Genomic DNA, 24,869 nt, shown 5'->3' on the forward strand with positions numbered 1-24,869 from the left:
GTCAAATCTTGGGTGAGAACCTCCTTCCCTCAGCCAGGGCATTGAAAATGGGTCGTGGATGGGTATTCCAGCATGACAATGACCCAAAACCCACAGCCAAGGCAACAAAGGAGAGGCTCAAGAAGAAGCACATTAAGGTCATGGAGTGGCCTAGCCAGTCTCCAGACCTTAATCCCATAGTAAATCTGTGGAGGGAGCTGAAGGTATGAGTTGCCAAACGTCAGCCTCGAAACCTTAATGACTTGGAGAGGATCTGCAAAGAGGAGTGGGACAAAATCCCTCCTGAGATGTGTGCAAATCTGATGGCAAACTACAAGAAACGTCTGACCTCTGTGATTGCCAACAAGGGTTTTGCCACCAAGTACTAAGTCAAAGGGGTCAAATACTTATTTCCCTCATTAACATGCAAATCAATTTATAACTTTTTTGAAATGCGTTTTTGTGGATTTTTTTGTTGTTATTCTGTCTCTCACTGTTAAAATACACCTACAACAAAAATTATAGACTGATCATTTCTTTGTCAGTGGGCAAACATACAAAATCAGCAGGGGATCAAATACCTTTTTCCCCCACTGTATATATATATATTTACACATTGACATTGCAGAGTATCAATAATATCACACCTTCATTATCATTGTGGTGAAAATATAAACACAGAAACAATGAAGAAAAGCGTGGAGGCAAGAATTAATTATAACAAAAGGTTTCACAAAATTAACTTTAAACTATATATTTATCTATAATCAATCTCACATGTGCTGTTTGCCAAGGAATGGAAAAATGGCACACCCTGAGGTGTAATATGTTTACAAAAGGAATAGTAAAAAGCCTTTTGTGTAGTCACCTTAAAAAAAATGGGTGGGTAAAGGTCATGTTGAGGCAGAATGATTTGAATGTTGAAAGCACCAAAAAATGCTGGTTAATAATTTTCTGTATAATAATCTGTTCTTTTAAGAAAATGGTCTGGCTCATTGACATTTGTACATTAAGTTGATTATGTTATAAACAATGCTCAATCATCCCTGGTAAATTAAGACATCAGATTTACCATTTTAAAAAGTTTTCATAAATTATATTTTTTTGTTATAATTTTTGTGCAATGGTAGAATGGCAATACTGCATTACAACCGTGGGCTGTCCAATTTATAATCCATCTGAAGACTTCAGACAATTTATATGATAATCTTTTCAAAGTGAGGCCAATACTAAAAGCTCAGGAGAGCTTCAACACAATACCATTGGATGAGCACCTGTGTGTGGATGAGAAAATCCCATGAAAGCAAGGCGGTGGTGGGTCAAAATATTTGTACTGTGCGACAAGAATGGAATTGCTTACAACTTCTATACAGGTTCGATTGCTCGACTGGTTGGTTCTACAGACCTATGTGCTAGCGGAAACATCGTTCTGCAGCTGGCCTCCCCATGTCCCACAAGCTTTACTATGACAAGTGGTTCTTAAGCACCTAATGTCATACCAACCTCAACAGTGGAGAGGTGGGATAAAAAGGAGGTCGTTTATAGTAACACATACCAACATTGTGTCTGTCTACAACCAAACAATGGGGGGAGTGGATCTAATGGATTCTCTCATTTACCTCTACCACACCAAGGAAATGGTACCACTGCATCGTCTTCCATGTGTGGTGTAGGAAGGGTGGCTCCCCTTTGCAGAGTCTACAGAGAACTAGGGGTCCCTGGAGAGGCTCATCTCACTATAGAGAATGCATACTGTCTGTGCCAAGAAAACAAAGGAGTGCTCAAGCACAAGGGCAAGCCCTCATAGAGTGTAAAGTGTGGTCTGGCAGAGAAGAGTATCTGTCTACCCACTGCTAGCACGGCCAGACCAGACAAACCATTGGCCTGCTATGCACAGAAGAGGAGGTGTAAATAGGCTGGCTGTGAGGGTATTGTGAGAGTAAAGGGCATCAAGTCTGAAGTCTACTTGTGCTTCAGCTGTGAAAGGAACTGCTTCATGGACCTCCACAAACAATATGTTTTTTTTTTTTTTTTTGTAGACTTCCAAAACTAGAAGTGTGATTTCATGGACATCAACAAGGTTATTTTTTAAGTGTTTGATTAATTTAATTAAAATTAGATAAAATATTGCATAGTTTAGAAGAATAAAGCACAAATTCTGATTCATAATTTGTTGTTTGTCTTTCATTCTTAGTTCACAAAGTGTATAAAGTAGTTTGTATGGCAAATGTTACAGTGTAAATGAGCAAAATCCATATAGATGGGTGACAAATTAAAGGAAAAACCAACATATTTGTGTCTCAGTAAGGTGCTGGGCACCACAAACTGCCAGAACAGCTTCAATGCGCCTTGGCACAGATTCTACAAGTCTCTGAAACTCTGCTGGAGGGATGGAACACCATTTTCTAAAATATATTCCCTCATTTAGTGTTTTGATGATGATATAGTGATTGTGATCCCAGTGATCTGGGTTGAGATCTAGTGACTGTGAAGGCCATAGCATATGATTCACATTATTTTCATACTCACCAAACCATTCAGTGAGCCCTCATGCCCTGTGGATGGGGGCATTGTCATCCTGGAAGAGACTACTCCCATCGGGATAGAAATGTTTCACCATAGGATAAAGGTGATCACTCAGAATAACGTTGTAATGATTTGCTGGGGACAAGTGGACCCAAACCATTCCAGGAAAATGCTCCCCACAGCAGAAACTCCAGACCCCCCTCACTGTAGGGGTCAAGCAGTCAGGCCTGTACCGTTCTCTTGGTGTCTCCACACATGCACTCACCCACTTGTTGAGAACACTATCCAGCTGAGCAGTTTGTGTCACTGAAGCTCCTGCCAGTCATGCCCTAATAATTACCCCTCTTTCAAAGTCACTTAGATCCTTTCCTTGATCTTGATCCAAAATCGAGGTTCAACTGGGCCTGCTCAGCATTTTTATACTTTTTATTTTACTCAACATTACTTCTAATTTAGATAATAAGTATATATCTGTTTCCATAATTCTATCATAATGTGTGCAGTAGAGGATTAGTGACATATTAATTCTTAAAACTTGCATATCACTTGAAACTCTTCATTGAGACAAACAAAAACAACATTACATCAGCTGATTTATGAAAAAAGTAATTAGTTGCCTCATTAAGGAGTGATTAGCCACGATATATGCTGATATTACAAACTCAAGATGAAGATCTGATGACCATGATGAACCTTTTCACCCTGGAACAGAAAAGACTTTGGGTGGGATTTGATTCAAGGTTTCAAAATCATGAAGTATACCAACCACATCAAACTGAAGGAGCTTTTCCAGATCTGCAGGGACACATGGACCCGGGGACAAAAATCGAAATTGGGCTTCAACACATTCAAGACAGAAAACATGAGACACTTCTTCAAACAGAGAGTTTCAATCTGGAACAAACTCCCTAGTGATGTGGTTGAAGCTGAAAACTTGGGAACATTCAAAAATAGACTGGATAGGATCCTTGGATCACTTAGTTATTAATGGACACTAAACGAGCATGATAGGGTGAATGGCCTTTTGTAAACTTTCTTATGTTCTTATGATGACGTAACATACCAATATGTTCACAAATGTTTTGTGATTGTGCAATACATATCATGCTTACTGCCAAAATATTTCAGCCATTGCCAGTGGGTGGAGCACAAAGTTTACATTAATTGAGGCTGAACTCAGGGTAAGGCTACAGGTCTGGTTTACCTGTTCAAAGTTACCTAATTAGCTAAAACAAGCACAACATCTCCGTGGAGAAGGCAATAAGAAGCCATTGGGAAAACAGAGGAAGTGGAAGATTTTAATATTAAGTCCAAGGAACTACTCAATTTTAAATGTCAGATTGTTCTTGCTAACTTTTAACACTAGCTAATTAGTTGAGGGTGATCTCTCAAGCTAAATTCTTAACTCTCATACAAGATCTGAGACAGTGAGACGTCCAGGGACAAACTGCTAGTCTTAATTATTACAGCCATGCTCAGGCCTTGCTAGTCTTTTAAAAACCTCATGAACAGTACTTAAAATAATACATTTTATCAAAGACTACTTAAGGTTCTTATTAGTTAAAAAAGTATATGCAAATTGTTTCCAAAATGATACACAGGATATGAATCATAGTTTTATTCATTTGCTTTTAGCAGTCTAATAGAGGAGTCCTTGTTATCTCATATTTAGCAGGTGTTTGACAACTAAAATTAAAAGTTTTAGAACACTTAATTTTTCCAGTTTTTATTGAAATTTAAGCAGTTCAAGTCCAGTGAATAACCTGAAATTGTACAAAGATAAGCGGCAAACTGCCAGAGGTTAAACAAAATGTTTAGGTTACCACAAACTGAAAAATAACGTACATTTCAGAGTTATAAAAAAGGCCTTTTCAAAGAACAAGTAATGGGTTAACAACATACAGCTGTTCTGCAGCATTGGAAGCAATTGTAAAGCCTTGAAAGTTGATGCTAACAATTCCTACAGGTGTCTCAACTTTTGTTGATTACTTATAAACCCTCTGTCTGTATAAAATCAGTGTTATAAAACAGACTGTGTTACTACACCCTCTTAAGCATTACTTAGACAGTATTGTACTGCAGGAAGTAGTATATTGCTCAAATAATGGTGAGAAAAAGGCAATTACCAAAGGAAAACACACAGACTAACCCTTAAACCCTTAACAGTATAAGTCTTTCCTTTAGAGAAATTGCAAAGAAAGCCAAGGTTTCAGTGAGTAGTTTCCTACACCATCAAAAGGCACTTGGAAACTGGAGGAAACTCTGAAAGGAAAAGGTCCGGCAGACCAAAAGCCACAACACAATGACTGTCTGAAGTCTGGAACTTTAGAGAGAGAAATTGAGTGTGGCACCTGTATTTGGAATCTGTTGCTGTTAACCTTCAATATGAAGTCCAAAGAGCTGCCACTGCGAGTGAAGCAAGCCATCATTAGGCTGACAAACAAACCAACCAATCAGAGAGATAGCAAAAACATTAGGTGTGCCCAAATCAACTATTTGGTACATTCGTAAAAAGAATGAATGCACTGGTAAGCTCAGGAAGACCACAGAAAACAACTGTGGTAGATATGTGGTAGTATAATTCTTTTCCTGGTGAAGAAAAACCCCTTCACAACAGTTGGCCAGATCAAGAACATCGTCCAGGAGGTAGGCGTATCTGTGTCAAAGTCAACAATCAAGAGAAGACTTCACCAGAGTAAATACAGAGGGTTTACCACAAGATGTAAACAGGAAACAGGAAAACCAGATTCGAGTTTGCCAAAAAAACATCTAAAGAACCCTGTACAGTTCTGGAACAACATCCTATGGACAGATGAGACAAAGATCAACTTGTACCAAAATGATGGGAAGAGAAGAGTATGGAGAAGGGAAGGAACTGCTCATGATCTGAAGCATACCACCTAATCTGTGAAGCATGTTATGGCATGGGCGTGTATGGCTGCCAAGGGAACTGGTTCCCTTGTATTTATTGATGACAAAAGCAGCAGGATGAATTCTGAAGTGTTTAGGGCAATATTATCTGCTCAGATTCAGCCAAATGCCTCAAAACTCATTGGACACTGAATCCAATTGAGCATGCATTTCACTTGCTGAAGGCAAAACTGAATGCAAAACGCCCCAAGAACAAGCAGGAACTAAAGACAGCTGCAGTGCAGGCCTGGCAGAGCATCACCAGGGAAGAACCCCACCATCCGGTGATGTCTATGGGTTCCAGACTTCAGGCAGTCATTGACTGCAAAGGATTTGCAACCAACTACTGAAACTCACAATTTAATTCATGATTATGTTCCTACACCATTCACCCAATTTGGATGTAGCTACCCAGAATGATGACAATCGTATCACTGTCCAAATATTTATGGACCTAAATGTATGCATTTGTACTTATAAGTCGTAGAGGCCAGTCAATAAGAATTACAAGATCTTGTAATTTTAATGTGACTTGTGGAATTAGTTTGACTGTAACATAATTTCCTTGAATGACTTGATTCAATAATGTCGCTATTCTTGTATTTTGGGATATTTCCATTGTGTGTTGAACTGACACTGATGGGACAAATTGCATTTTGTATGTAGCCTATTAATTAACTTTACATGAAATTTGGATTTGTATAGGCATGTTCATTTTAACATTTTAAACATCAATGGCGCATTTTAAATATATGGAAAGTAAACTATAGTGTAGTCATACTATAAAATGTATTGTAAGTTGTACTGTTGATTTTGATCAATATGTAGACTGGTGTCCCCTCAGCTTCACCCTGTTATACATGGGATTTACATCGGAACTCTGAGACGCATGGCATATTCATGTGTTAATCATATATTCATATATTATTTCATGGGGAATCACACCACCGTTTTATAAAGTGTGACCAATATTTATCTTTGAAATTGGGCTTGCATTGCGAGTAACAATAATTTGCTTTAATGCTTTGATAATGTTTCTTGTGAAAACTGTAATTCTCCCTGGGTAAGAGCATCTGCTAAGAAATAAATATGATTATTATTTTTAATAAGTCTTTGTGAGAATTTAAGAATGTTATAATGTTCTTTCAATCCTCCCCTGTCCTATTCAAAATGTAATAAGATAAAATCAGCATTACAAGCCACAATTTGTTAGAGGGTATCAACACAAAAGCAATTTCTACATTGTTGCTGTGATTGTATTTAATTATTATGTAATAGTATACTAAAAAACATCTTCATAATGCCAATGTGCCAAGTTAGTTTTGCCAGTGCAGTTTTCTAAGAGTAATCAAACTTGTAGAGGATAAACTTACATCAGGTGCTGATATTTACGGACTCAAAGCAGTGTTGTGTGGAGAAAGAAAGAAACAAAAACAAAAGGATTTAATTATTTTAATTTTTATAAAAGATGACATCAGGCTCAAATTAATTTAAGTAATATTATATAATGATTAAATGCAGTCTGATCCACAAAGTAGCACACATTTTATTTACTTTTCTATGTAGTCATCTTGTAGCTGCAGATCAATCAGTAATACAGACAATATTAGTGGGAGTGTGTCAGCACCAGTCCATACTGTACGTCAGTACTTTATACATAGGGAGTTTATTTTTCCCACAGAAATTCTGACATTTTTCTCAGAATATAACCCCCCTGTGTGCCCTCTCTCTGAGAGAAAAAAATACAAAAAACACTGCTTACGTGGCCCTAATATGCTTCTGCACTAAAGAGATACATACTAAAAACATAAGTGATGTAAAGTGATGTAAAATATAAAAACATAATATGTATACATTAAGCATTATTATTATTATTATTATTATTATTATTATTATTATTATTATTATTATTATTATTCAGAGAGATATTTTGCTATTCAGATATTCAGAATATGGACACATCCTCAATGAATCATTACAATACATAAAGAAGCAAGCAAACCAAACAATCCTAACAACATTAAGCATCAGTGAGCAGTCAGAAATAGTGGTTAGTAGTCCTTTAAGTGTCAGTTTATTCTGAGTTTAGTTTAGAGCATTAGAGTTTTTAGAGCAGGGTTTTTGTTTTGTTTTATTTTTAGTTTGTTTGTTTTTATTCATTTTTTACAATTGTGCCTCTTTGTTTGTATTATTAACAACTTTGCTCTTTAAAGGACTGGCCCTTAACTTGGAAATCAACCTAGACCATTTGGAACCCTCAAAAGGTACGTCTATTTACACATCCTTCAAATATTAGTGTATTTAAGTAACAGTCAAATACTATAACTAGACATTTTGTAAAATTACTAAAATCATTAACAAAATATGAAAAATTTCTAATCGTTTCATGTAATTACTGAATGTTTTGCTTTCCTGTAATATTATTTGGCTGAATGTCTCCCTGTAAGTGTATATAACATAAATAATCCTTATTTATTTAAACATAGAAAGTGCCTGTTGATGGAAAATGAAGGTGGCTGTTTATGTAATTAATATAATGAAATTAACAATAATTTAATACAAACTGTTTTAATGTACAAAATGTATATATTAAACTTGACTGAAGTTTCATTCCTGCTGTCTACATTCACATCAAAAGGGAGGTCATAAAAATGCAGACAAAATGCTGATTACCTAAAGAGAAATAATTTTGTTAAGGCAATTTTTCAATTAAATTAAAATAAATATCTATAACATCATATTCCTATGAGCCATAATGCCAGCTACAGGGCCCTAAGAAACTCACATGGAAAATCAGATAGTCAAAAACACCTTGGAGTGTCAACTGTCAACTATTGGCCTGTTATAATATTTCCTAATAAAGTGTTGCAGTTATAGGTATTCCACATTATGCAATATGAACACAATCCTTTCATTACCTTTAAAATAAATAAATAATAAACAAACTGAGGTTGAAATCATACTACATAGACAGTAAATACATGCAAACTAAAGCACATTGCTTTTTAGTGGATTAATTAATTTAAATGTATATAAATTGAAAGATATAATTCAGTTGGAGGATTATTACATTTGTGTGCATAAGAGTTGCATAGCAATGATGCTGAAATATTGTATTTATTAGGATGTTATTTATTTATTTCCAGGGACATATTACCAAATTATTTTTTCTTTCAGTTTAAAACATTTCCAAGTATTTTATTTTCTTGACCCTTAATTTATGTATGAATGTATGTATGTATATATATATATATATAAAACAACCCAATTGCTACTGTGTAATATGTACTATTTTAGTCTAGGAGCATGAGGTAAATAATGATTATGGGTATTTAATATTAGGCAATGGTTGAAGTATTGCGGATTGCTTATTACATATACATTATTTATTTATACTATGGTGTAGCTTGGTTGATATCTTCAGTTTATCAAATAAAAAAATAAATGCAGTTCATAAATCAGATTTCCTTGTAGTTTTCACAGGACCCAATTTATTGTACACAATATGCAACTGTTTGATAATCAATTTGATTTTCTCTCAAAGTTAAAAGTTGAGAGAGTTGAGTTTTCAGACTTTCTATAGTTTTAATTTCCATTCTTGCTATAACTAATCATTTTGGTTTTGTGGAATTTTCAAGCTGTAAATCTTCTGTTAATACTGTCTCATGAGATTTGATGTTGAATTGGAATAGGTAGTTGGGGCAAAGAAACAATTACTTTGGATGGAGAAACATAATTCACATTTTTTCAGTTTTTGTTGATTGTCTCTAAATAATTGAATTTCACACATCTTACAATTCCTTGTACAAAACTATTTCTGTCACTCCTCCTAAGAGTGATCATAACAATATTGTCCTGTCTCCCTTACTGGCCAGCAGTTTACGCACAGATATTTTCACACACATACATTCTAACAAACCCATTTTTTTTTACTGAGCCAGTGTAATTGGATAGAAATAAAAACCTTACATATAAAAAACTATCAAATATTTAACTTCTACATTCATTCATTTACAGACTGAATGTTTCACAAAGCACTGTGTGCCATAGCTTAGAAAATAAATACAACAGCCAGCCTAATACAAATATATAAAAAAAATTAAATAAAAGCATTTGTTACTCACCTAGAACGGTTTGTAAATATCAAAAACAGAATCAAGAGAACTTGTATTACAATAAATGCTGTCCAAATCATAATTGTTTCTCTGATGTGGATCTGCTGAATGTTTCTCCTGGATTTGTGTTCAGTTGTTAACGTGTTCAGCCAGTGACTAGTGAACCTGTCTTCCTGCTACAGGGCTGTATAAACACTAAGGTATGTGTCATAGCTGATTGCACAATAGCAATGACATTTAAAAGGGTGTTGGTGTTTTCATTGGTTGTACAATAGTAATTTTCTTTCACATTATAAAGGCTTGGCGATTGTGTGCTGCCTGCACACTGAAGTGGACATTTTATTGTATTTTATCCTTGCTGCAAATGTGAGCAGATATCTCTTGTTCCTGTTTCAGATTGGATTCTACTTTCATCTCATGTTCATGTTGTTGGGGTTACGCTATCAGTCATCTTGTATTATTTTATTTGGCATAGTTTTATCACAAAAGCCTTTCATTACATAATGCAAGTGTCCCTTCACCAGTCATATGTCAATATATGTGTGGATAGGGCTGCCTACTTTCAATGTTTATGTTACAGAGTTCATAAAGTATGCTGACTGTTCACTAGAGTTTTTATTATCTATTGTTCTTTTAAGTAATATTTGAGCATGTTCAACTGTTTAACACTTAACACCTGTAAAGCTAATGAGAACACTTTACAAAGAGAGAAAGATCTCCCAGTTAATATCATGTGTGGTTTAGTTCACAGCACAGTGTGAAATATGTTAGTAGTAATATAGGGCACTCTATAAGGGGGGTTCCCGGGATTTGACCTTTGACCTTGAACTTGAATGAATAATTAGCATATGTGTGGGTGGGGTTGGCTGGACAGTGGAATTAACATATTTATGGGTGGAGTTGGTATGGCACTGAAATTAGAATATTAGAGGGTGGAGTTGACAGGGCACCAAAGGAATGTACAGGGTGGTGGGGGTCTTCAACTGTTTTTCAAACCCTCCAAAAGAGTTCTATTTAAGCCCTCCTGATTCTTTAGTAAAATAGCTCTTTTTCTCTATACGAGTGAAGACCCAAAATAAATCTATGCATGCCCTCCCGTTTATTTAGGAAAATAGATATTTTTCCCTATGCGAGTGAAGCTCCAAAAGAGTTCTATTGAAACATAGATGAAATTAAAAGAAATGAAAAGAGAAATAAACAATATAATCAATATAATCTACTACTACACAATACAAGTTACAGACAATATCAAAAGCCTTATTTAAAGAAAAAGTTAATGTAAAGCTTGAATAAATACAATGATCAAGTATATGTGTGTGTATATGTGTGTGTGTGTGAGTGGTTTTTTCTGCTTGCAGGCTGGAGATCACGGCCCTCTGAACACTGAGTTTCAGCCCTTCCTACACTTTGCTCGATGCGACGGGGTGTGTGTGCATGTGTGTATATATACTGAGTGCAGGCTGGAGATCACTGCCCCAGGTTTCTTTGTATCTTTTCCAGATCCTACTAAGTTTCAGCCCTTCCTCCACCTTGCCCACATTTGTACTAGTTTGCAACTTTTACTTACAGAACTAAAGAATGATACGTCAGTCTAAATGGTCTTAACTTTAGAAAATCCTGAATACGCACAAAATTTAAAGAAATGTAATACAGAGAATGTAATTGAAACTTTCAGTAATCAACATATTATCATTAAATACTACTTCTACCCAAGACCAATATTTTCCTGCATTGCAGAATACATCAAACGTATTATTTATAGAAAAGGTAATTGTAAAAATTGAATAAATTCAATTAAGTTTTAAATGTGTGTGTGTGTGTGTGTGTGTGTGTGTGTTCACACCACCATGTTATGTAAATGAAATGTAGCACACAAACAGAGTTCAGACAGAGGCAAGAAGGAGCAGCAACGATTGAGAAAACAGACAAAAATAAGCGCACAGGGAGACACAGTCACACCAGAGTTACACCGGACCATGTGTAAATCAAGCAGGTCTTTAGTTAGATAGGGTTAACCCAAAACAATCGGGCACAGAAAAAGAGAGATGGGCTAGAAATAGAGAAAACCAATACATAAATAAACAAACAAACAAACAAACAAACAAATAAATAAATAACCATCATAACAGGGTGAGTTATAAAGACCAAACCGACACAGTTCAATATTTGAACGTTTTATTAAGAATTTACGTCACCAAAACAGTTTACACAGTCATTCCAAAAGACCAGAGTCATGAGGCCTTGACACGATCACACTGCAGTGGAAGGCCTTTAGAAGCAGCACGTCCTGCTCTCAGCACCGCGGTGGGGGTTTGCAGGGAGCTGTACAGTTCTATCAAGCAACACAAAACTAGACCCCCTAATGACTGAAATTTTATCATCAGAAATCCTGTACAAATCCAGTGGTCAGGCACTTCTACTCTGTCTGAGTAACATAATTCAGTAACATCTCTAAATGATATTCTGTATACATTCTATGAAGTTCTTATCTGGGTGTCTGACTTTAAGTCTTCCTTTTTATGGTTTTACACCATTTTTGCAGATAAGTGTGAGAATCACTTCTGATTTTCCAATTCTTCAAAATACCCTTTTCGAACCTTCAAATAAAGAGTTAAACATATCTTTGTTAATCATGCACAGTAAACAGAAACAGGGGTGATATTGTACAGATGTGCGAGACACCAGCTGTATTTCACTTCAAATGTTTAGTTTTGCAATCTGCTTTATAAGACGCATTGTCTATATCTAAGTAATGTACAATTGTGTTGAAACATACACAGTGCACTGAAATACATGTTATTATTTTGATGTGATAGATTTGACTATTTCATTACAAGTGTTGAAATTTGGGAAATGCTTTATTATTATTATTTTTATTTTCTTGGCAAACACCCTTATCCAGGGCGATTTACAACATAAGTGCAATATATCATACATCCCCTCCGGACCACTGCGCTCCTCCAGTGCCAGAAGACTAAATCTACCTCCTCTACAGTCTCCTTCCTCCAGAGCCCGCACCTTCACATCCCTGGCCCCTAAATGGTGGAACGACCTGCCCACCGAAGTCAAAACAGCAGTCCTTGACCTCTTTCCGCCGCTTACTCAAGACACATCTTTTCCAACAGTACTTGTAATATTAGTCCTTTTATCCCTGCTAGATAACACTTCACAGTTTTATTATGCTTATTGTGTTTTTGATTGTTTTCCTCCTTGCTCCCTTTCCCGTAGCCCTTGACTGACCCTACATCTTAAGCACTTAGCTTCTACCGTCCAGGATGTAGGACCTCACTTACTGTACTTGCCTGTGTAAATTGTAAATTGGAATTTGTAAAATGTATTATATTATATATTGCTATGTTTTGGTTAAATTGTAATGAATGATGCCTTTTACTTAACTGTATTTTTGCACTTTGTTTAGCACTTATGTTGTAAGTCGCCCTGGATAAGGGCGTCTGCCAAGTAATAAAAATAATAATAATAATAATAATAATAATAATATAAAATGTATTTTCTATGGCCAAGTCAATTCCAGTTGTAACAAAACATACATAGCAAACAGAAATAGTGTATACATTATATTCAAAATACTTTGTGGGCTTATTGCATATATCAGAGTCATGTTATTATTCATAGGTCTCCTCAAGAGGAGTTTAAGTGGCTCTGTATGGGTTGGGGTTCTGAGCTCAGGCATATCCAGAAGCCTCTTAATGCCCTTCTCTGCTTTAGCCATTTGGTCTACCTTTTTAACTGTATGCAGCCTGTTGATAACATAAAGATGTTTGTTTGTTTTTTTAACAAATAGTGAAGGTGCTGACAGACACAGCATCACCCTGAACAAATCTGTCAAATCAACAGTTAGGACATAACAGCATATAGCAGGTCTTAATCATCTAGGATTTAAAACTACATCACAGATTCACCCTGTCGAGAGTGTACTGATTATCTTTGAAACGTGAGCAGAAACAGGATTAGTGCAGTTCAGATTAATTTTCTATACAGTGGGCTGATGTAGCATACTGTTCCTTCATTTCCACCTTGTGTATGTTATAATACAAGAAGCAGTTCATAAAATATATACATCTCTGATTCTTATTTTGTACAAAAAAACATGTTCTTACCTGCTTGCGTCTCTCTCTGCTAAATCTGACTCTCTCTTTACTGTACAACTCGTACCCCAAATAACATTCAAAATAGTTAAAAAGACAAAAGTTATGGACATCAAACTGTTTTCAGTCCGATATGTCCCTTTATACAAATTAAATAAGTACTGTTGTAATTACCTCCGAGACTTCTTAACATTCTGCGTCCTTTAAGTTTTGATAAAAAGGTCTGATCTGACCGCACTGGGGAGAATTTGGGGTGGAGTCCAGCTGAAAAAAAAAAAGAAAAAAAAAGTCTGGCCTCTGTCAAGACCAGCCTGTCGAGACCAAAAGGTTAAAAGCTGCGAGGAATCCAGCCCCCTGTACATTCATAGACGCTCTCTTATCTTAACTCTTCAGAGTAGACTGGAAAGTACAATGTAACATTAAAACTGTAAAAATGCAGGGTGTCTGTCTAGTTAGGTAGATAGATAATTCCCATCATTAACACTGTTAAGGCTGTACAGAAACACATGAGAACTGCAAGGTCTTGATGATTTTATTTTTGTTTTCTAAAGTATTATCATTTCTATAAAGGATCAGTAAACTAAAGGAAAATAAAACTAAATGTTTGTGCGTTAAAATATTAATTTCACTTTACATTTATATTGATTTGTGTTACAAATTAATTAAAGAATACCTAAACTGACCACCCACCACCACCTTTTCTGTGAGCGCACTAAAGACAAATTAAACTTTCCAGATAGCGACATTAAAAATAAACCAAGTTGAAAGTGTAAAGATTGCATCAAAGAGGGGGTTAAATTAAATGACTATGAGATTTAACAGATTAGTAATTGTAAGAATAAGTAGCATCTTAATGGTTACCTTGAAAATGGTTACCTTGAATTCATGGCGACACAGTTAATGAACGGGCATGGCTATTAAGTCTGGTTGAAGATTATTCAAAATACAAGACCAGTCATCATCTGGAGCGTTACACAAATTGGGGGACAGGATTTCTCAGGCTTTAAGGAGATTGAACCATCGACACACATTCCACAGCATAGGACACTTACTCTCATACATCGTCTATCTGCATTACCCCTGAAATTAAAAGTACAGCCTCAACAACATAAGATTTTCTGGTCTCTCAAGAAGTATGGTGCCATATGTATTGCTTTTTAACAACATGTTTAATTAAAATTTAATGATTTGTTTTATACTGGTGTGCATATAGGGCTTTTGGGCCCGATGTAAAAGCATTTTTTTAAGCAGGATTTGACTTTCCAGTAAAATACATGCTAAAGACAAAGGTTCATTTTAACAAAGGTCATTTTTTTATTTTGTATTATTCAACCTTAATCAAATGCATTATTATAAATCACAATGCTGAATACAAACAGGGATCCTATAACAAATGCTCAGGGGAATCTGCTTTAGATTAGTATGTCATTACAAATAACTAGACTGAATACCTAAAACACATCAGACAGGTACACATCAGAAATAACTGTTTACAAAGATTTTCTGTCTTTATGACATTAGTCAACTAAAAAAGGTTTCCAAAGTAAGATAAAAGAAACAAATGTGTAACTTTAAATATAATAACACATTTTACTCATTTGTGTCAATAAAGAAAACTTGAGTCCCTAAAACAGAAACCTAATAAATGATTAGAAACAACAAAACATAAGCTTGAATTACTATTTATTTATTTGTTTTCTTTACAGTTTTCTTTCTGGTTGATCATCCTGAAAAGGACTGTACATACATATCAGATCAGTGGTAGGAACCTACTTGAAACTCCATCTGTAAAATACATTCTCTAATTAAGGGCTCCGATCTTTTTTATGTAGCACAGCTTTTTTCTCTCAACGAGTCAAACAATCCTGATTCTTCACCATGTTCAATGGTATCTACGAGAAAACGCGTGAATATAATGTATAGGATCTCCACCCTATTTCTGTTTGCTGTGTATGTTTTGTTACAACCGGAATTGACTTGGCTATAGAAAATACATTTTATATGGCACTTATGTTGTAAGTTGCCCTGGATAAGGGCGATTGCCAAGAAATAATAATAATAATAATAATAATAATAATAATAAAGCCTTCCCAAATTTCAACATTGGTAGCGAAATAGTCAAATCTATCACATCAAAATAATGTCATGTATTTCAGTGCACTGTGCATGTTTCAACACTATTGTACATTGTACATTACAGCAGCTGGTGTCTCGCACATCTGTACAATATCACCCCTGTTTCTGTTTACTGTGCATGATTAACAAAGACATGTTTAACTCTTTATTTGAAGGTTCGAAAAGGGTATTTTGAAGAATTGGAAAATCAGAAGTGATTCTCACACTTATCTGCAAAAATGGTGTAAAACCATAAAAAGGAAGACTTAAAGTCAGACACCCAGATAAGAACTTCATATAATGTATACAGAATATCATTTAGAGATGTTACTGAATTATGTTACTCAGACAGAGTAGAAGTGCCTGACCACTGGATTTGTACAGGATTTCTGATGGTAAAATTTCAGTCATTAGGGGGTCTAGTTTTGTGTTGCTTGATAGAACTGTACAGCTCCCTGCAAACCCCCACCGTGGTGCTGAGAGCAGGACGTGCTGCTTCTAAAGGCCTTCCACTGCAGTGTGATCGTGTCAAGGCCTCATGACTCTGGTCTTTTGGAATGACTGTGTAAACTGTTTTGGTGACGTAAATTCTTAATAAAACGTTCAAATATTGAACCGTGTCGGTTTGGTCTTTATAACTCACCCTGTTATGATGGTTATTTATTTATTTGTTTGTTTGTTTGTTTATTTATGTATTGGTTTTCTCTATTTCTAGCCCATCTCTCTTTTTCTGTGCCCGATTGTTTTGGGTTAACCCTATCTAACTAAAGACCTGCTTGATTTACACATGGTCCGGTGTAACTCTGGTGTGACTGTGTCTCCCTGTGCGCTTATCTTTGTCTGTTTTCTCAATCGTTGCTGCTCCTTCTTGCCTCTGTCTGAACTCTGTTTGTGTGCTACATTTCATTTACATCACATGGTGGTGTGAACACACACACACACATTTAAAACTTAATTGAATTTATTCAATTTTTACAATTACCTTTTCTTTAAATAATACGTTTGATGTATTCTGCAATGCAGGAAAATATTGGTCTTGGGTAGAAGTAGTATTTAATGATGCACATTCCAAAGGCCAGAGATCTCACCTCAAAGCAACACTTCTTGGAAGCATGTGATTGACCCTGCCCACAGAACCACATGTCATGCATTATATAAAGGCTGTTCATTTTTGTTGTTCAGAGAGACTATGCTCAGGTGGAGAGCTTCCATGTCAGGGCCTTCCAGGCCGGGCATGTTAAATAAATACATTATCCTCTGTGCTTTAAAACTTCAATTCTTTACTGGGTTCTTCAGCTATATTTTTCAACATGAATTTTGTATAGTGAACACTGATCAAGGGAAATGGGAAAGACTTGAATCTGATAAGAGATGAAATGCTTGAAAGTTTCTATTCATGTTTTTATATAATTATATATGCCTACAATAATCTTTAAAAACTTAAAACAATTAAAAGTTGTCTGAAAGTTTTTTTAATACTAATATTTACAATCAACATTTTAATTTTGTACTTTGTCAAATGAATGTACTAAATATATAAGCAACAGAGTATGTTACTAATCCACAGCATTTTGTGCATGTTGAAAAGGGGAATTTGGAAGTGTGATCCCCCCCCCCCCCACTGAAGTCTGAACCTTGACTATACCTTGACCAAGAAATTTGGACCCAGACAAAAAAATCCTGACTACCCTAAGAAAACAGCAATATATATATATATATATATCCCAGGATGTCGACATATTAATAAATTAAAATACAAAACAACATGATTACATAATAAACAACAAATGTATTATAATTACAATGTGGAATATCTCCTTACATAGTGCCAGTAAGACCAATGCTACTATTGAACACTTGCTTGAATGCTCTAACAAAATGAACTTGCCAAAACCTTTGACCTTTGATCAGATACAACATTACCCTACATCTGTGTATGTATAGGATTAGCTTTGAATGTTTTCTTCAACAACTTCCATTCCACTTCACATGGTCAGTAAACACTTACTTTTTTCCTCTGGTTCTCTATCCTCCAACTCCTTCTCCAGCTGGCTGAACCCATCTAGATTCACCCAATTTTCCCCCTCATATTTAAAAGTGACATATTATCATTGGCCTGTTAGTGTCAACAATTTTATTTTTCTCTCTGGTCCTCTGTCCTCCTGCCCTGTCTCCAGCCAGCTGAAACACGTTTAGTTACAGCCTCGAACTCCCTATCTTTGTATTTGGATGTCAGGGTGTTCTTCCTCATTGCACCTGTGGGAATGGTAAAATAAAGTAAATCAGTAAACAGAAGATTTTGTTTTAAACTTTCTGTTGTAAACTAAATTTCTTTTACATAAGCAACTGAATAGCTTTCATCACTGACACTAGGCATGTTAACACTGCCTTTTCGGTTCTGGATCAAATGCATCGGTACATTTTATTATGATCCGTGGTGTTGCAGCTCCACTACCATTTAAATGTTCAGGATCAACTGTCAGTTGCCCCAGGTGCGCACTGTCAAGCTTACATGGCTTATTGTTGGCATTATTATTGGCTAATGTGTTCTTTTATTTAATTGTCCCAGGCAGCGTTTGTGTTTTTGGTTTCTTTTAGAGCACGTTTTCTTTAGTGTAGAGTAGCAGAGGAGTATAGTAAGATTCCCCTGAAGAGTCACCCTTTTGTTTATTCAGGAGTTACAGAAATACATCTAAAGATAGGGAAGTCTTAGGGTACCTGGCTGTGCTGCCGCACATTCGCTCTCTATCTGTTTATGTATGTTTATTTATTATTTACTGTGTTCATGTAACTATTGTTGTTAGAAAAGGAAATAATCTTTAGCAGCACTATATGTGAATAAACCTTGGATGGTTCTAGTGGCAATGTTGTTGTTTTGGTGACGTTTATTTGTATATACTTGTATATATATATATATATTGTGTTACGATTTTGTGGGTGACTTTATTATTGGACCCAGATGTTATTATAACCCTGGGGCTTTGATGTTCGTAACACTGATGAAGGAACATAGGTTTTATCAGAGTCGCATGTGGAAGGAGCGGGATCCGATGCGAGTAGTCCTCTCATAATCCTTTCCCAGATGTTGCATTGGATTGGAGCCACGACACAGGTAGGAGTTTGAAGAGAGTCAAACTGGCGAGAGAGTGAATCAGCCTTGACTTTTTTTGATCCCGGGCGATAGGTCAAAGTGAATCGAAAGTGAGTAAAGAACAATGCCCAGCGAGCTTGACAAGGGTTGAGATGCTTTGCAGCTTGTATGTACTCCAGGTTCCTATGATCAGTTAGGACCAGAAAGGTTTACGATGTCGTAGTTATGTTCTGCTGGGAAAAGTTTGTGAGAGAAGAAGGTGCAGCTTGGCTGGCTGTCTGTGTCTCTGTGAGAGCACGGCCCCATCTCCAGTTTCAGATTCACCTACCTCCACAATGAAGGGCAGATTAGGATCCGGATGCTTCAAAGGTGGAGCAGTCGTGAAAAGCGTCTTCAGATATGCAAATGTGTCACCTACAGCCTCAGTCCAGAGTAGTGTGGGAGTGGAGCTTTTCAAGACAGCTGTTAAAGGAGAGGCAACCGAGCTAAAGCCATGAATGAACCGGTGATAAACATTTGCAAATCCCAGAAGTCTTTAACTGTGCATGGTTGAGGCCATTCCGTCACTGCTCTCACCTTTTCTTGATCCATGTGGACTCCTCCAGAATCAATGATGTATCCCAGGAAACTCACATGTTGTCTGTGGAACTTGCATTTCTCAGCTCTTACGTAGAGACCATTTCACAGGAGACATTGCAGGAACTGTTGAAAATGGGAGACATGTTCAGAGGGAGACTTGGACTATAAAATAATCTTATCAGTGTATGCAATCACAAACTGATTCAAAAAGGATTGTATTACTTCATTCATGAATGCTTGAAAGACTGAGGGGGCGCTGACCAGACCAAAGGGCATAACCAGGTACTCATAATGTCCACTTGTAGTGAGAAACGCAGTTTTCCATTCATCCCACTCTCTCACCCAGTTTAAATTGTAGGCACTGCGCAGGTCAAGTTTCGTGAAATATCTGGCTACTCGGAGTTGTTCCGGGACAGCTGGTACGAGGGGCAAAGGATAGCAATATTTAACAGTTAATGCAATGAGCCCCCTGTAATGAATACAGGGACACAGACCACCGTCTTTCTTGGCTGTCTGCTGCAGGTTGTTGTGTATGATGTTTGTCCAAGCACACCTACCATAGTGGGGTTAGGTCGGGGCCCTATGGGATTGGAGACTTTCTTGTTCCGGTTGACGGCAGTTCTAAATAAAGCAGTGGACTCAAAATCTCTGTGTCCTGTTCTTCACTTTTAGTTATATGAGGCAAGGTTAAATGACCCTTGAGCAATAACAAATTGGCGACGAGGAAGTCTGAACCCGCTTTCCTTTCCGTGTTCGGAAGATATGTTTTGTTTTGTTCGAAGTATATATATATTTTTTCCTAAACAGTCGGCTAATGTTAGCACGGTGTGTCACTGGCTTGAACACGAATGTGAATGAGGCGGGTTATCATCTGGATTGAGAGGAAAGGACTGAAGACGTATGTCAGATCGGCGAAACAACCGAATTAAACGAGGAGGGACATACAACGAGCGAGTTAAGTAAAAAAAATAAAAAATAAAAATGGCTGGAATTGTCAGGAACATTGGACAGTTCGATGAGAGTGTGGAGCAGTGGAGCTCGAGAGATTTGACTATTTTGTTCTTGAAAATGACATTTCTAATGAAAACCTGGTACCTACATTTTTGAGTGTCATGGGCGCGAAGACTTTCAATTTGTTACGCAGCCTGACCAGGTGATAAGACCTATAAAGAAATATGTGGATACATTGGCAGGACATTTTTCACCAAAACCCCTAGTCATAGCGGAGAGGTTTAGGTTCCACAGACGAAATCAGGAGGAAGGAGAAACTGTGACAGTGTTTGTTTCTGTGCTGAGGAAATTAGCAGAGTATTGTGAATTTAATGATGTACTAGAGGACACCATTCGAGACAGATTAGTGTGTGGTCTACGTAGTGAAGCTACACAAAAGAGACTTTTGACTGAAACCAAACTAACTTTGAAAAAGGCTATTGAAGTTAGTGTATCGATGGAGTTAGCAGCCAGAGAGGCTCAAAACTTGAGCTAATCAGGGAAAGTCTCCACTGAAACTCAGAGACAGGCCAATGGACAAGGCACATGCTTCCGCTGTGGTAAAGCAGGACATCAGGCCTCTGCATGCTGGTGTAAGGATGGATTGCCGCAGTTGTGGTAAAAAGGGGCATATTGAGCGTGCATGCAGAAACAAAAAGAGCACAGAGAAAGTGTCGAAGGCAGAGAACAGAAAAGAGACATTCAAACATAAAAACAAAAGGCATGTTCACTCCATGGAGCAAGAAAGAACGAAAGTGAGTGACTCATCAGATGAGGAAGTTGCACTACATATCCTGACTGTGGCTGGAGGCCCGCACAGCTATTGGGTTTCTCCCTTGCTAGAGGGGCAGCCTGTGCGCATGGAGATCGACACTGGGGCAGCAGTATCTATTGTGTCAGACACAGTTTACAAGAAAATATTGAAACACCTTCCACTTCAGCCAGCCAACATGGTGTTAAAGACGTATACTGGAAAATCAGTCAATGTGAGTGAATGGGCAACTCCCATCGTACCTGTCCTCAAGAAGGATGGGTCAGTCAGAATATGCGGAGATTTTAAAGTGACTCTTAACCCTGTGTTGTCAGTTGAGCAGTATCCGCTTCTGCATATTGAGGATCTGTTTGCAGGCCTAGCTGGGGGTCAAAAGTTCAGTAAAATCGACCTCTGGCAAGCCTACCTGCAAATGCACGTGGATGAAAAATCAAGGGAACTGCTGACTGTTCCTGGAAAAGGAAATAGTGAGACGTCAACAGGAGATCCAAGTCAAGAGAAGAGAGCAAAAAGCAAAGGATCGATCCTTTAGTCCGCAAGAGCATGTACTAGCCCGGAACTACATCCACGGACCAAAATGGGTTCCTGCCACAGTCATTGCACAGACTGGCCCTGTATCGTATACAGTAAAAACTGCAGACAATCTTATCTGGAGAAGACATACAGACCAGCTGCTGTTGGGAAAGGGAGCTCCTGCGCAGCCGGGAGCCGTGGGTCCAGAACCGTGTCTGGATGACACCATGAGCCAACAGCCCTTGCCAAGGGGCTCACCTTTTGAGGAATCTAGTGTTTCAGCCTTACCCACACCAGCGGATGAAGTGACCCAGACAACCAACCTCCATAGACAGTGCTGACCGCCGGTATCCTACCTGAGAGCGGCGGGCTCCGAGTCGGTTGGATCTATAAGATTTACCCTGTTATCTGGGGCAGAATAATCCCCATGGGTAAAGCCAGGGTTTGAGGCAGTCTACCCTCATTCCTCAGTTTTGTTCTTGTTACAAAAGGATGAGGTGACTTAAAAAAATATTTCATGGGAATTGTAAAAAAAAAAAAAAAGAAAGGGACAGTTCATGTAAGAGGGGAGGAGATGTTGTGTATGATGTTTGTCCAAGCACACCTACCGTAGTGGGGTTAGGCCGGGGCCCTATGGGATTGGAGACTTCTTGTTCCGGTTGACGGCAGTTCTAAATAAAGCAGTGGACTGAATATCTCCATGTCCTGTTCTTCACTTAGTTATATAAGGCAAGGTTAAATGACCCTTGAGATATAACACAGGTGATGTGGATGGGTGGATGATGCCAAGCTCCAAAGCCTCCTTGATGTAATCCTCCATGGCCAGTGACTCTGGAAGGGACAGAGGATAGACACAACCCTGAGGAGGAGATGTACCAGGAAGCAGGTTGATGGCGCAGACCCAGGGATGGTGGAGGAAGATGTGAGGCTTGTGATTTGCTAAACTCAGCAGCCAGGTCCCTGTATTCAGAAGGAGACTTGGGAGGGGTAGACAGTAGTGGACTTTCAACATGTGTCACCCTGCAGGGGAAGAAGAGACAAGAGGAGAAGCATGCAGACCCCCAGGAGACAATGTCCTTATTAATCCAGGAGAAGACCAGGTTGTGTTGCATGAGCCAGGGCTCGAATATAATATCAGCTCCAGGGGAATCTATTACCAACAAGGATATTTGTTTAGTGTGCAGCAGGCCGATGGACATGGTTCTCTGGGACACTGGATAAGAACCAATGGGTTGATTGTTTACTGCCCAGAGGCACAGAGGAGGTGAACATGGTGAGAGAGAAATGTTGAGTTGGATCTGTGCTTGGACAAGACATTGATCTGGCATTACAAGAGGACAAAGAGAAGAACTCAATGAGGTCAGTAGTCATAATGGCAGCTTATGTCAAAGTGACAGCCGGAAGTCCCGCCCTCCCTAAGTACCATAGACCGGAAGGCCCACCTCACCTTCCGGTTACCCCCACCTTTGAACCGGAACTTCTCTCTCCTTCCCAGAACCCTCTGAGTTACCCTTTGACCCTCCCTGTCAGCCATATTGGATGGCGGCCATCTTGTAAGGTCATAGGTCATCTTGGATTGCCGCAGCCATCTTGGATGGCGGCCATCTTGAAAGGTCATAAATCATCTTGGATGGCGGCCAGCTTGTAAGGTCATAGGTCATCTTGGATGGCAGCGGCCATTTGTAAGGTCATAGGTCATCTGGTAAGATGGCAGCCATCTTGCTAGGGTGACATCCATCGTGGTGAGGGTCCGAGGGTACCTCACCCTGCAGGTGTGGAGGTATAATGTTTAATAACATAATCGCTGTTTTTAAGGTTATATTGTCTTATGATACGGTTTTAGTAAATTAAAAAATACAAGTTTTAAACACATATACATTTTTAAAGTTATATTGTTTAATGATACTGTTTTAGTAAATTAAAAAATAAAAGTTTTAAATACATATACATTTTTAAGGTTATATTGTTTTATGCTACTGTTTAGGTAAATAAAAAGAGAATATATATAATAGGTTATAATGTTGTATGATACTGTTTTAGTAAATTACAAAATAAAAGTTTTAAATACATAATATTATTTTATGATACTGTTTTAGTAAATTAAAAAATTAAGAAGTTTTAAACACATACATTTTTAAAGTTATATTGTTGTGTGATACTGTTTTAGTAAATTAAAAAATACAAGTTATATATATATAAATATATATTAGGTTATATTGTTTAATGATACTGTTTTAGTAAATAAAAAAAGAATAAGAAAAGTTTTAAATATATATACATTTTTAAGGTTATATTGTTTTATGATACTGTTTAAGTAAATAAAGAGAATATATATATTAGGTTATAATGTTGTATGATACTGTTTTAGTAAATTAAAAAAAAAGTTTTAAATACATATATATTAGGTTATATTGTTGTATGATACTGTTTAAGTAAATAAAAAATAATAAGAAAAGTTTTAAATACATATATTTATTATATTTAGTTTATATTGTTTTATGATACTGTTTTAGTAAATAAAAAGAGAATAAGAAAATATTTTTTATATTTTATTTTAGGTTATAATGTTTAATTCGTTTTAGTAAATAAAAAAAATAAAAGTTTTATATATATTAGGTTATATTGTATACATTTGAGAAAATAAGAAAAATATACATGTTATATATATTTAAGGTTATATTGTTTTATGATACTGTTTTAGTAAATTAAAAAAGAAAAATGAATATTTACCCAGAGTGGGATTTGAACCCACATGGACATATGTCCATATGTTTTTAGTTTATATGTTTTATGATTAAGGCATAGGATGATATTGTGCTGGCAAAATAAAAAGGTAAGAAAAAATAAATTAAGAAATGTATAGACTTATATACATATATTACATATATTGCATGTCATTTACATACATATTTAAGCAAACACAGATAAACACACATGCCTATATCTCTTTAGTTTATATTTATCGAAAGACACTACAGTCAAATACACCACTTTTCTTAGAGAACAACAGTGAAATGTATAGAATTATATCTGTACATTTTGACCAGCCCTGTACTTTGTTACATTATGTTATATTTGTTACATTAGTGAATGCTCAAACATAGCCTTAACATGTATCATATTTAAGAATATACTGCATTTAATTTCATTACACATATATATATATATATATA

General features: G+C 36.8%; 1 protein-coding gene across 1 annotated transcript in view; it reads right to left on the reverse strand.

Annotated features, from left to right (window-relative positions):
• Window positions 1–9,689, reverse strand: part of ptgis (prostaglandin I2 (prostacyclin) synthase) — a 37,334-nt gene extending 27,645 nt beyond the window's left edge. The window contains exon 1 of the mRNA XM_066702683.1: window positions 9,540–9,689. Coding sequence (XP_066558780.1) covers window positions 9,540–9,610 — 71 coding nt within the window. The 5' untranslated portion in view covers window positions 9,611–9,689. The remainder of the gene's footprint in view (window positions 1–9,539) is intronic.
• Between the last annotated feature and the right edge of the window lie 15,180 nt (window positions 9,690–24,869).

The sequence above is a fragment of the Amia ocellicauda genome, chromosome 4, assembly GCF_036373705.1.
Source record: "Amia ocellicauda isolate fAmiCal2 chromosome 4, fAmiCal2.hap1, whole genome shotgun sequence".
Lineage (NCBI taxonomy): Eukaryota > Metazoa > Chordata > Actinopteri > Amiiformes > Amiidae > Amia > Amia ocellicauda.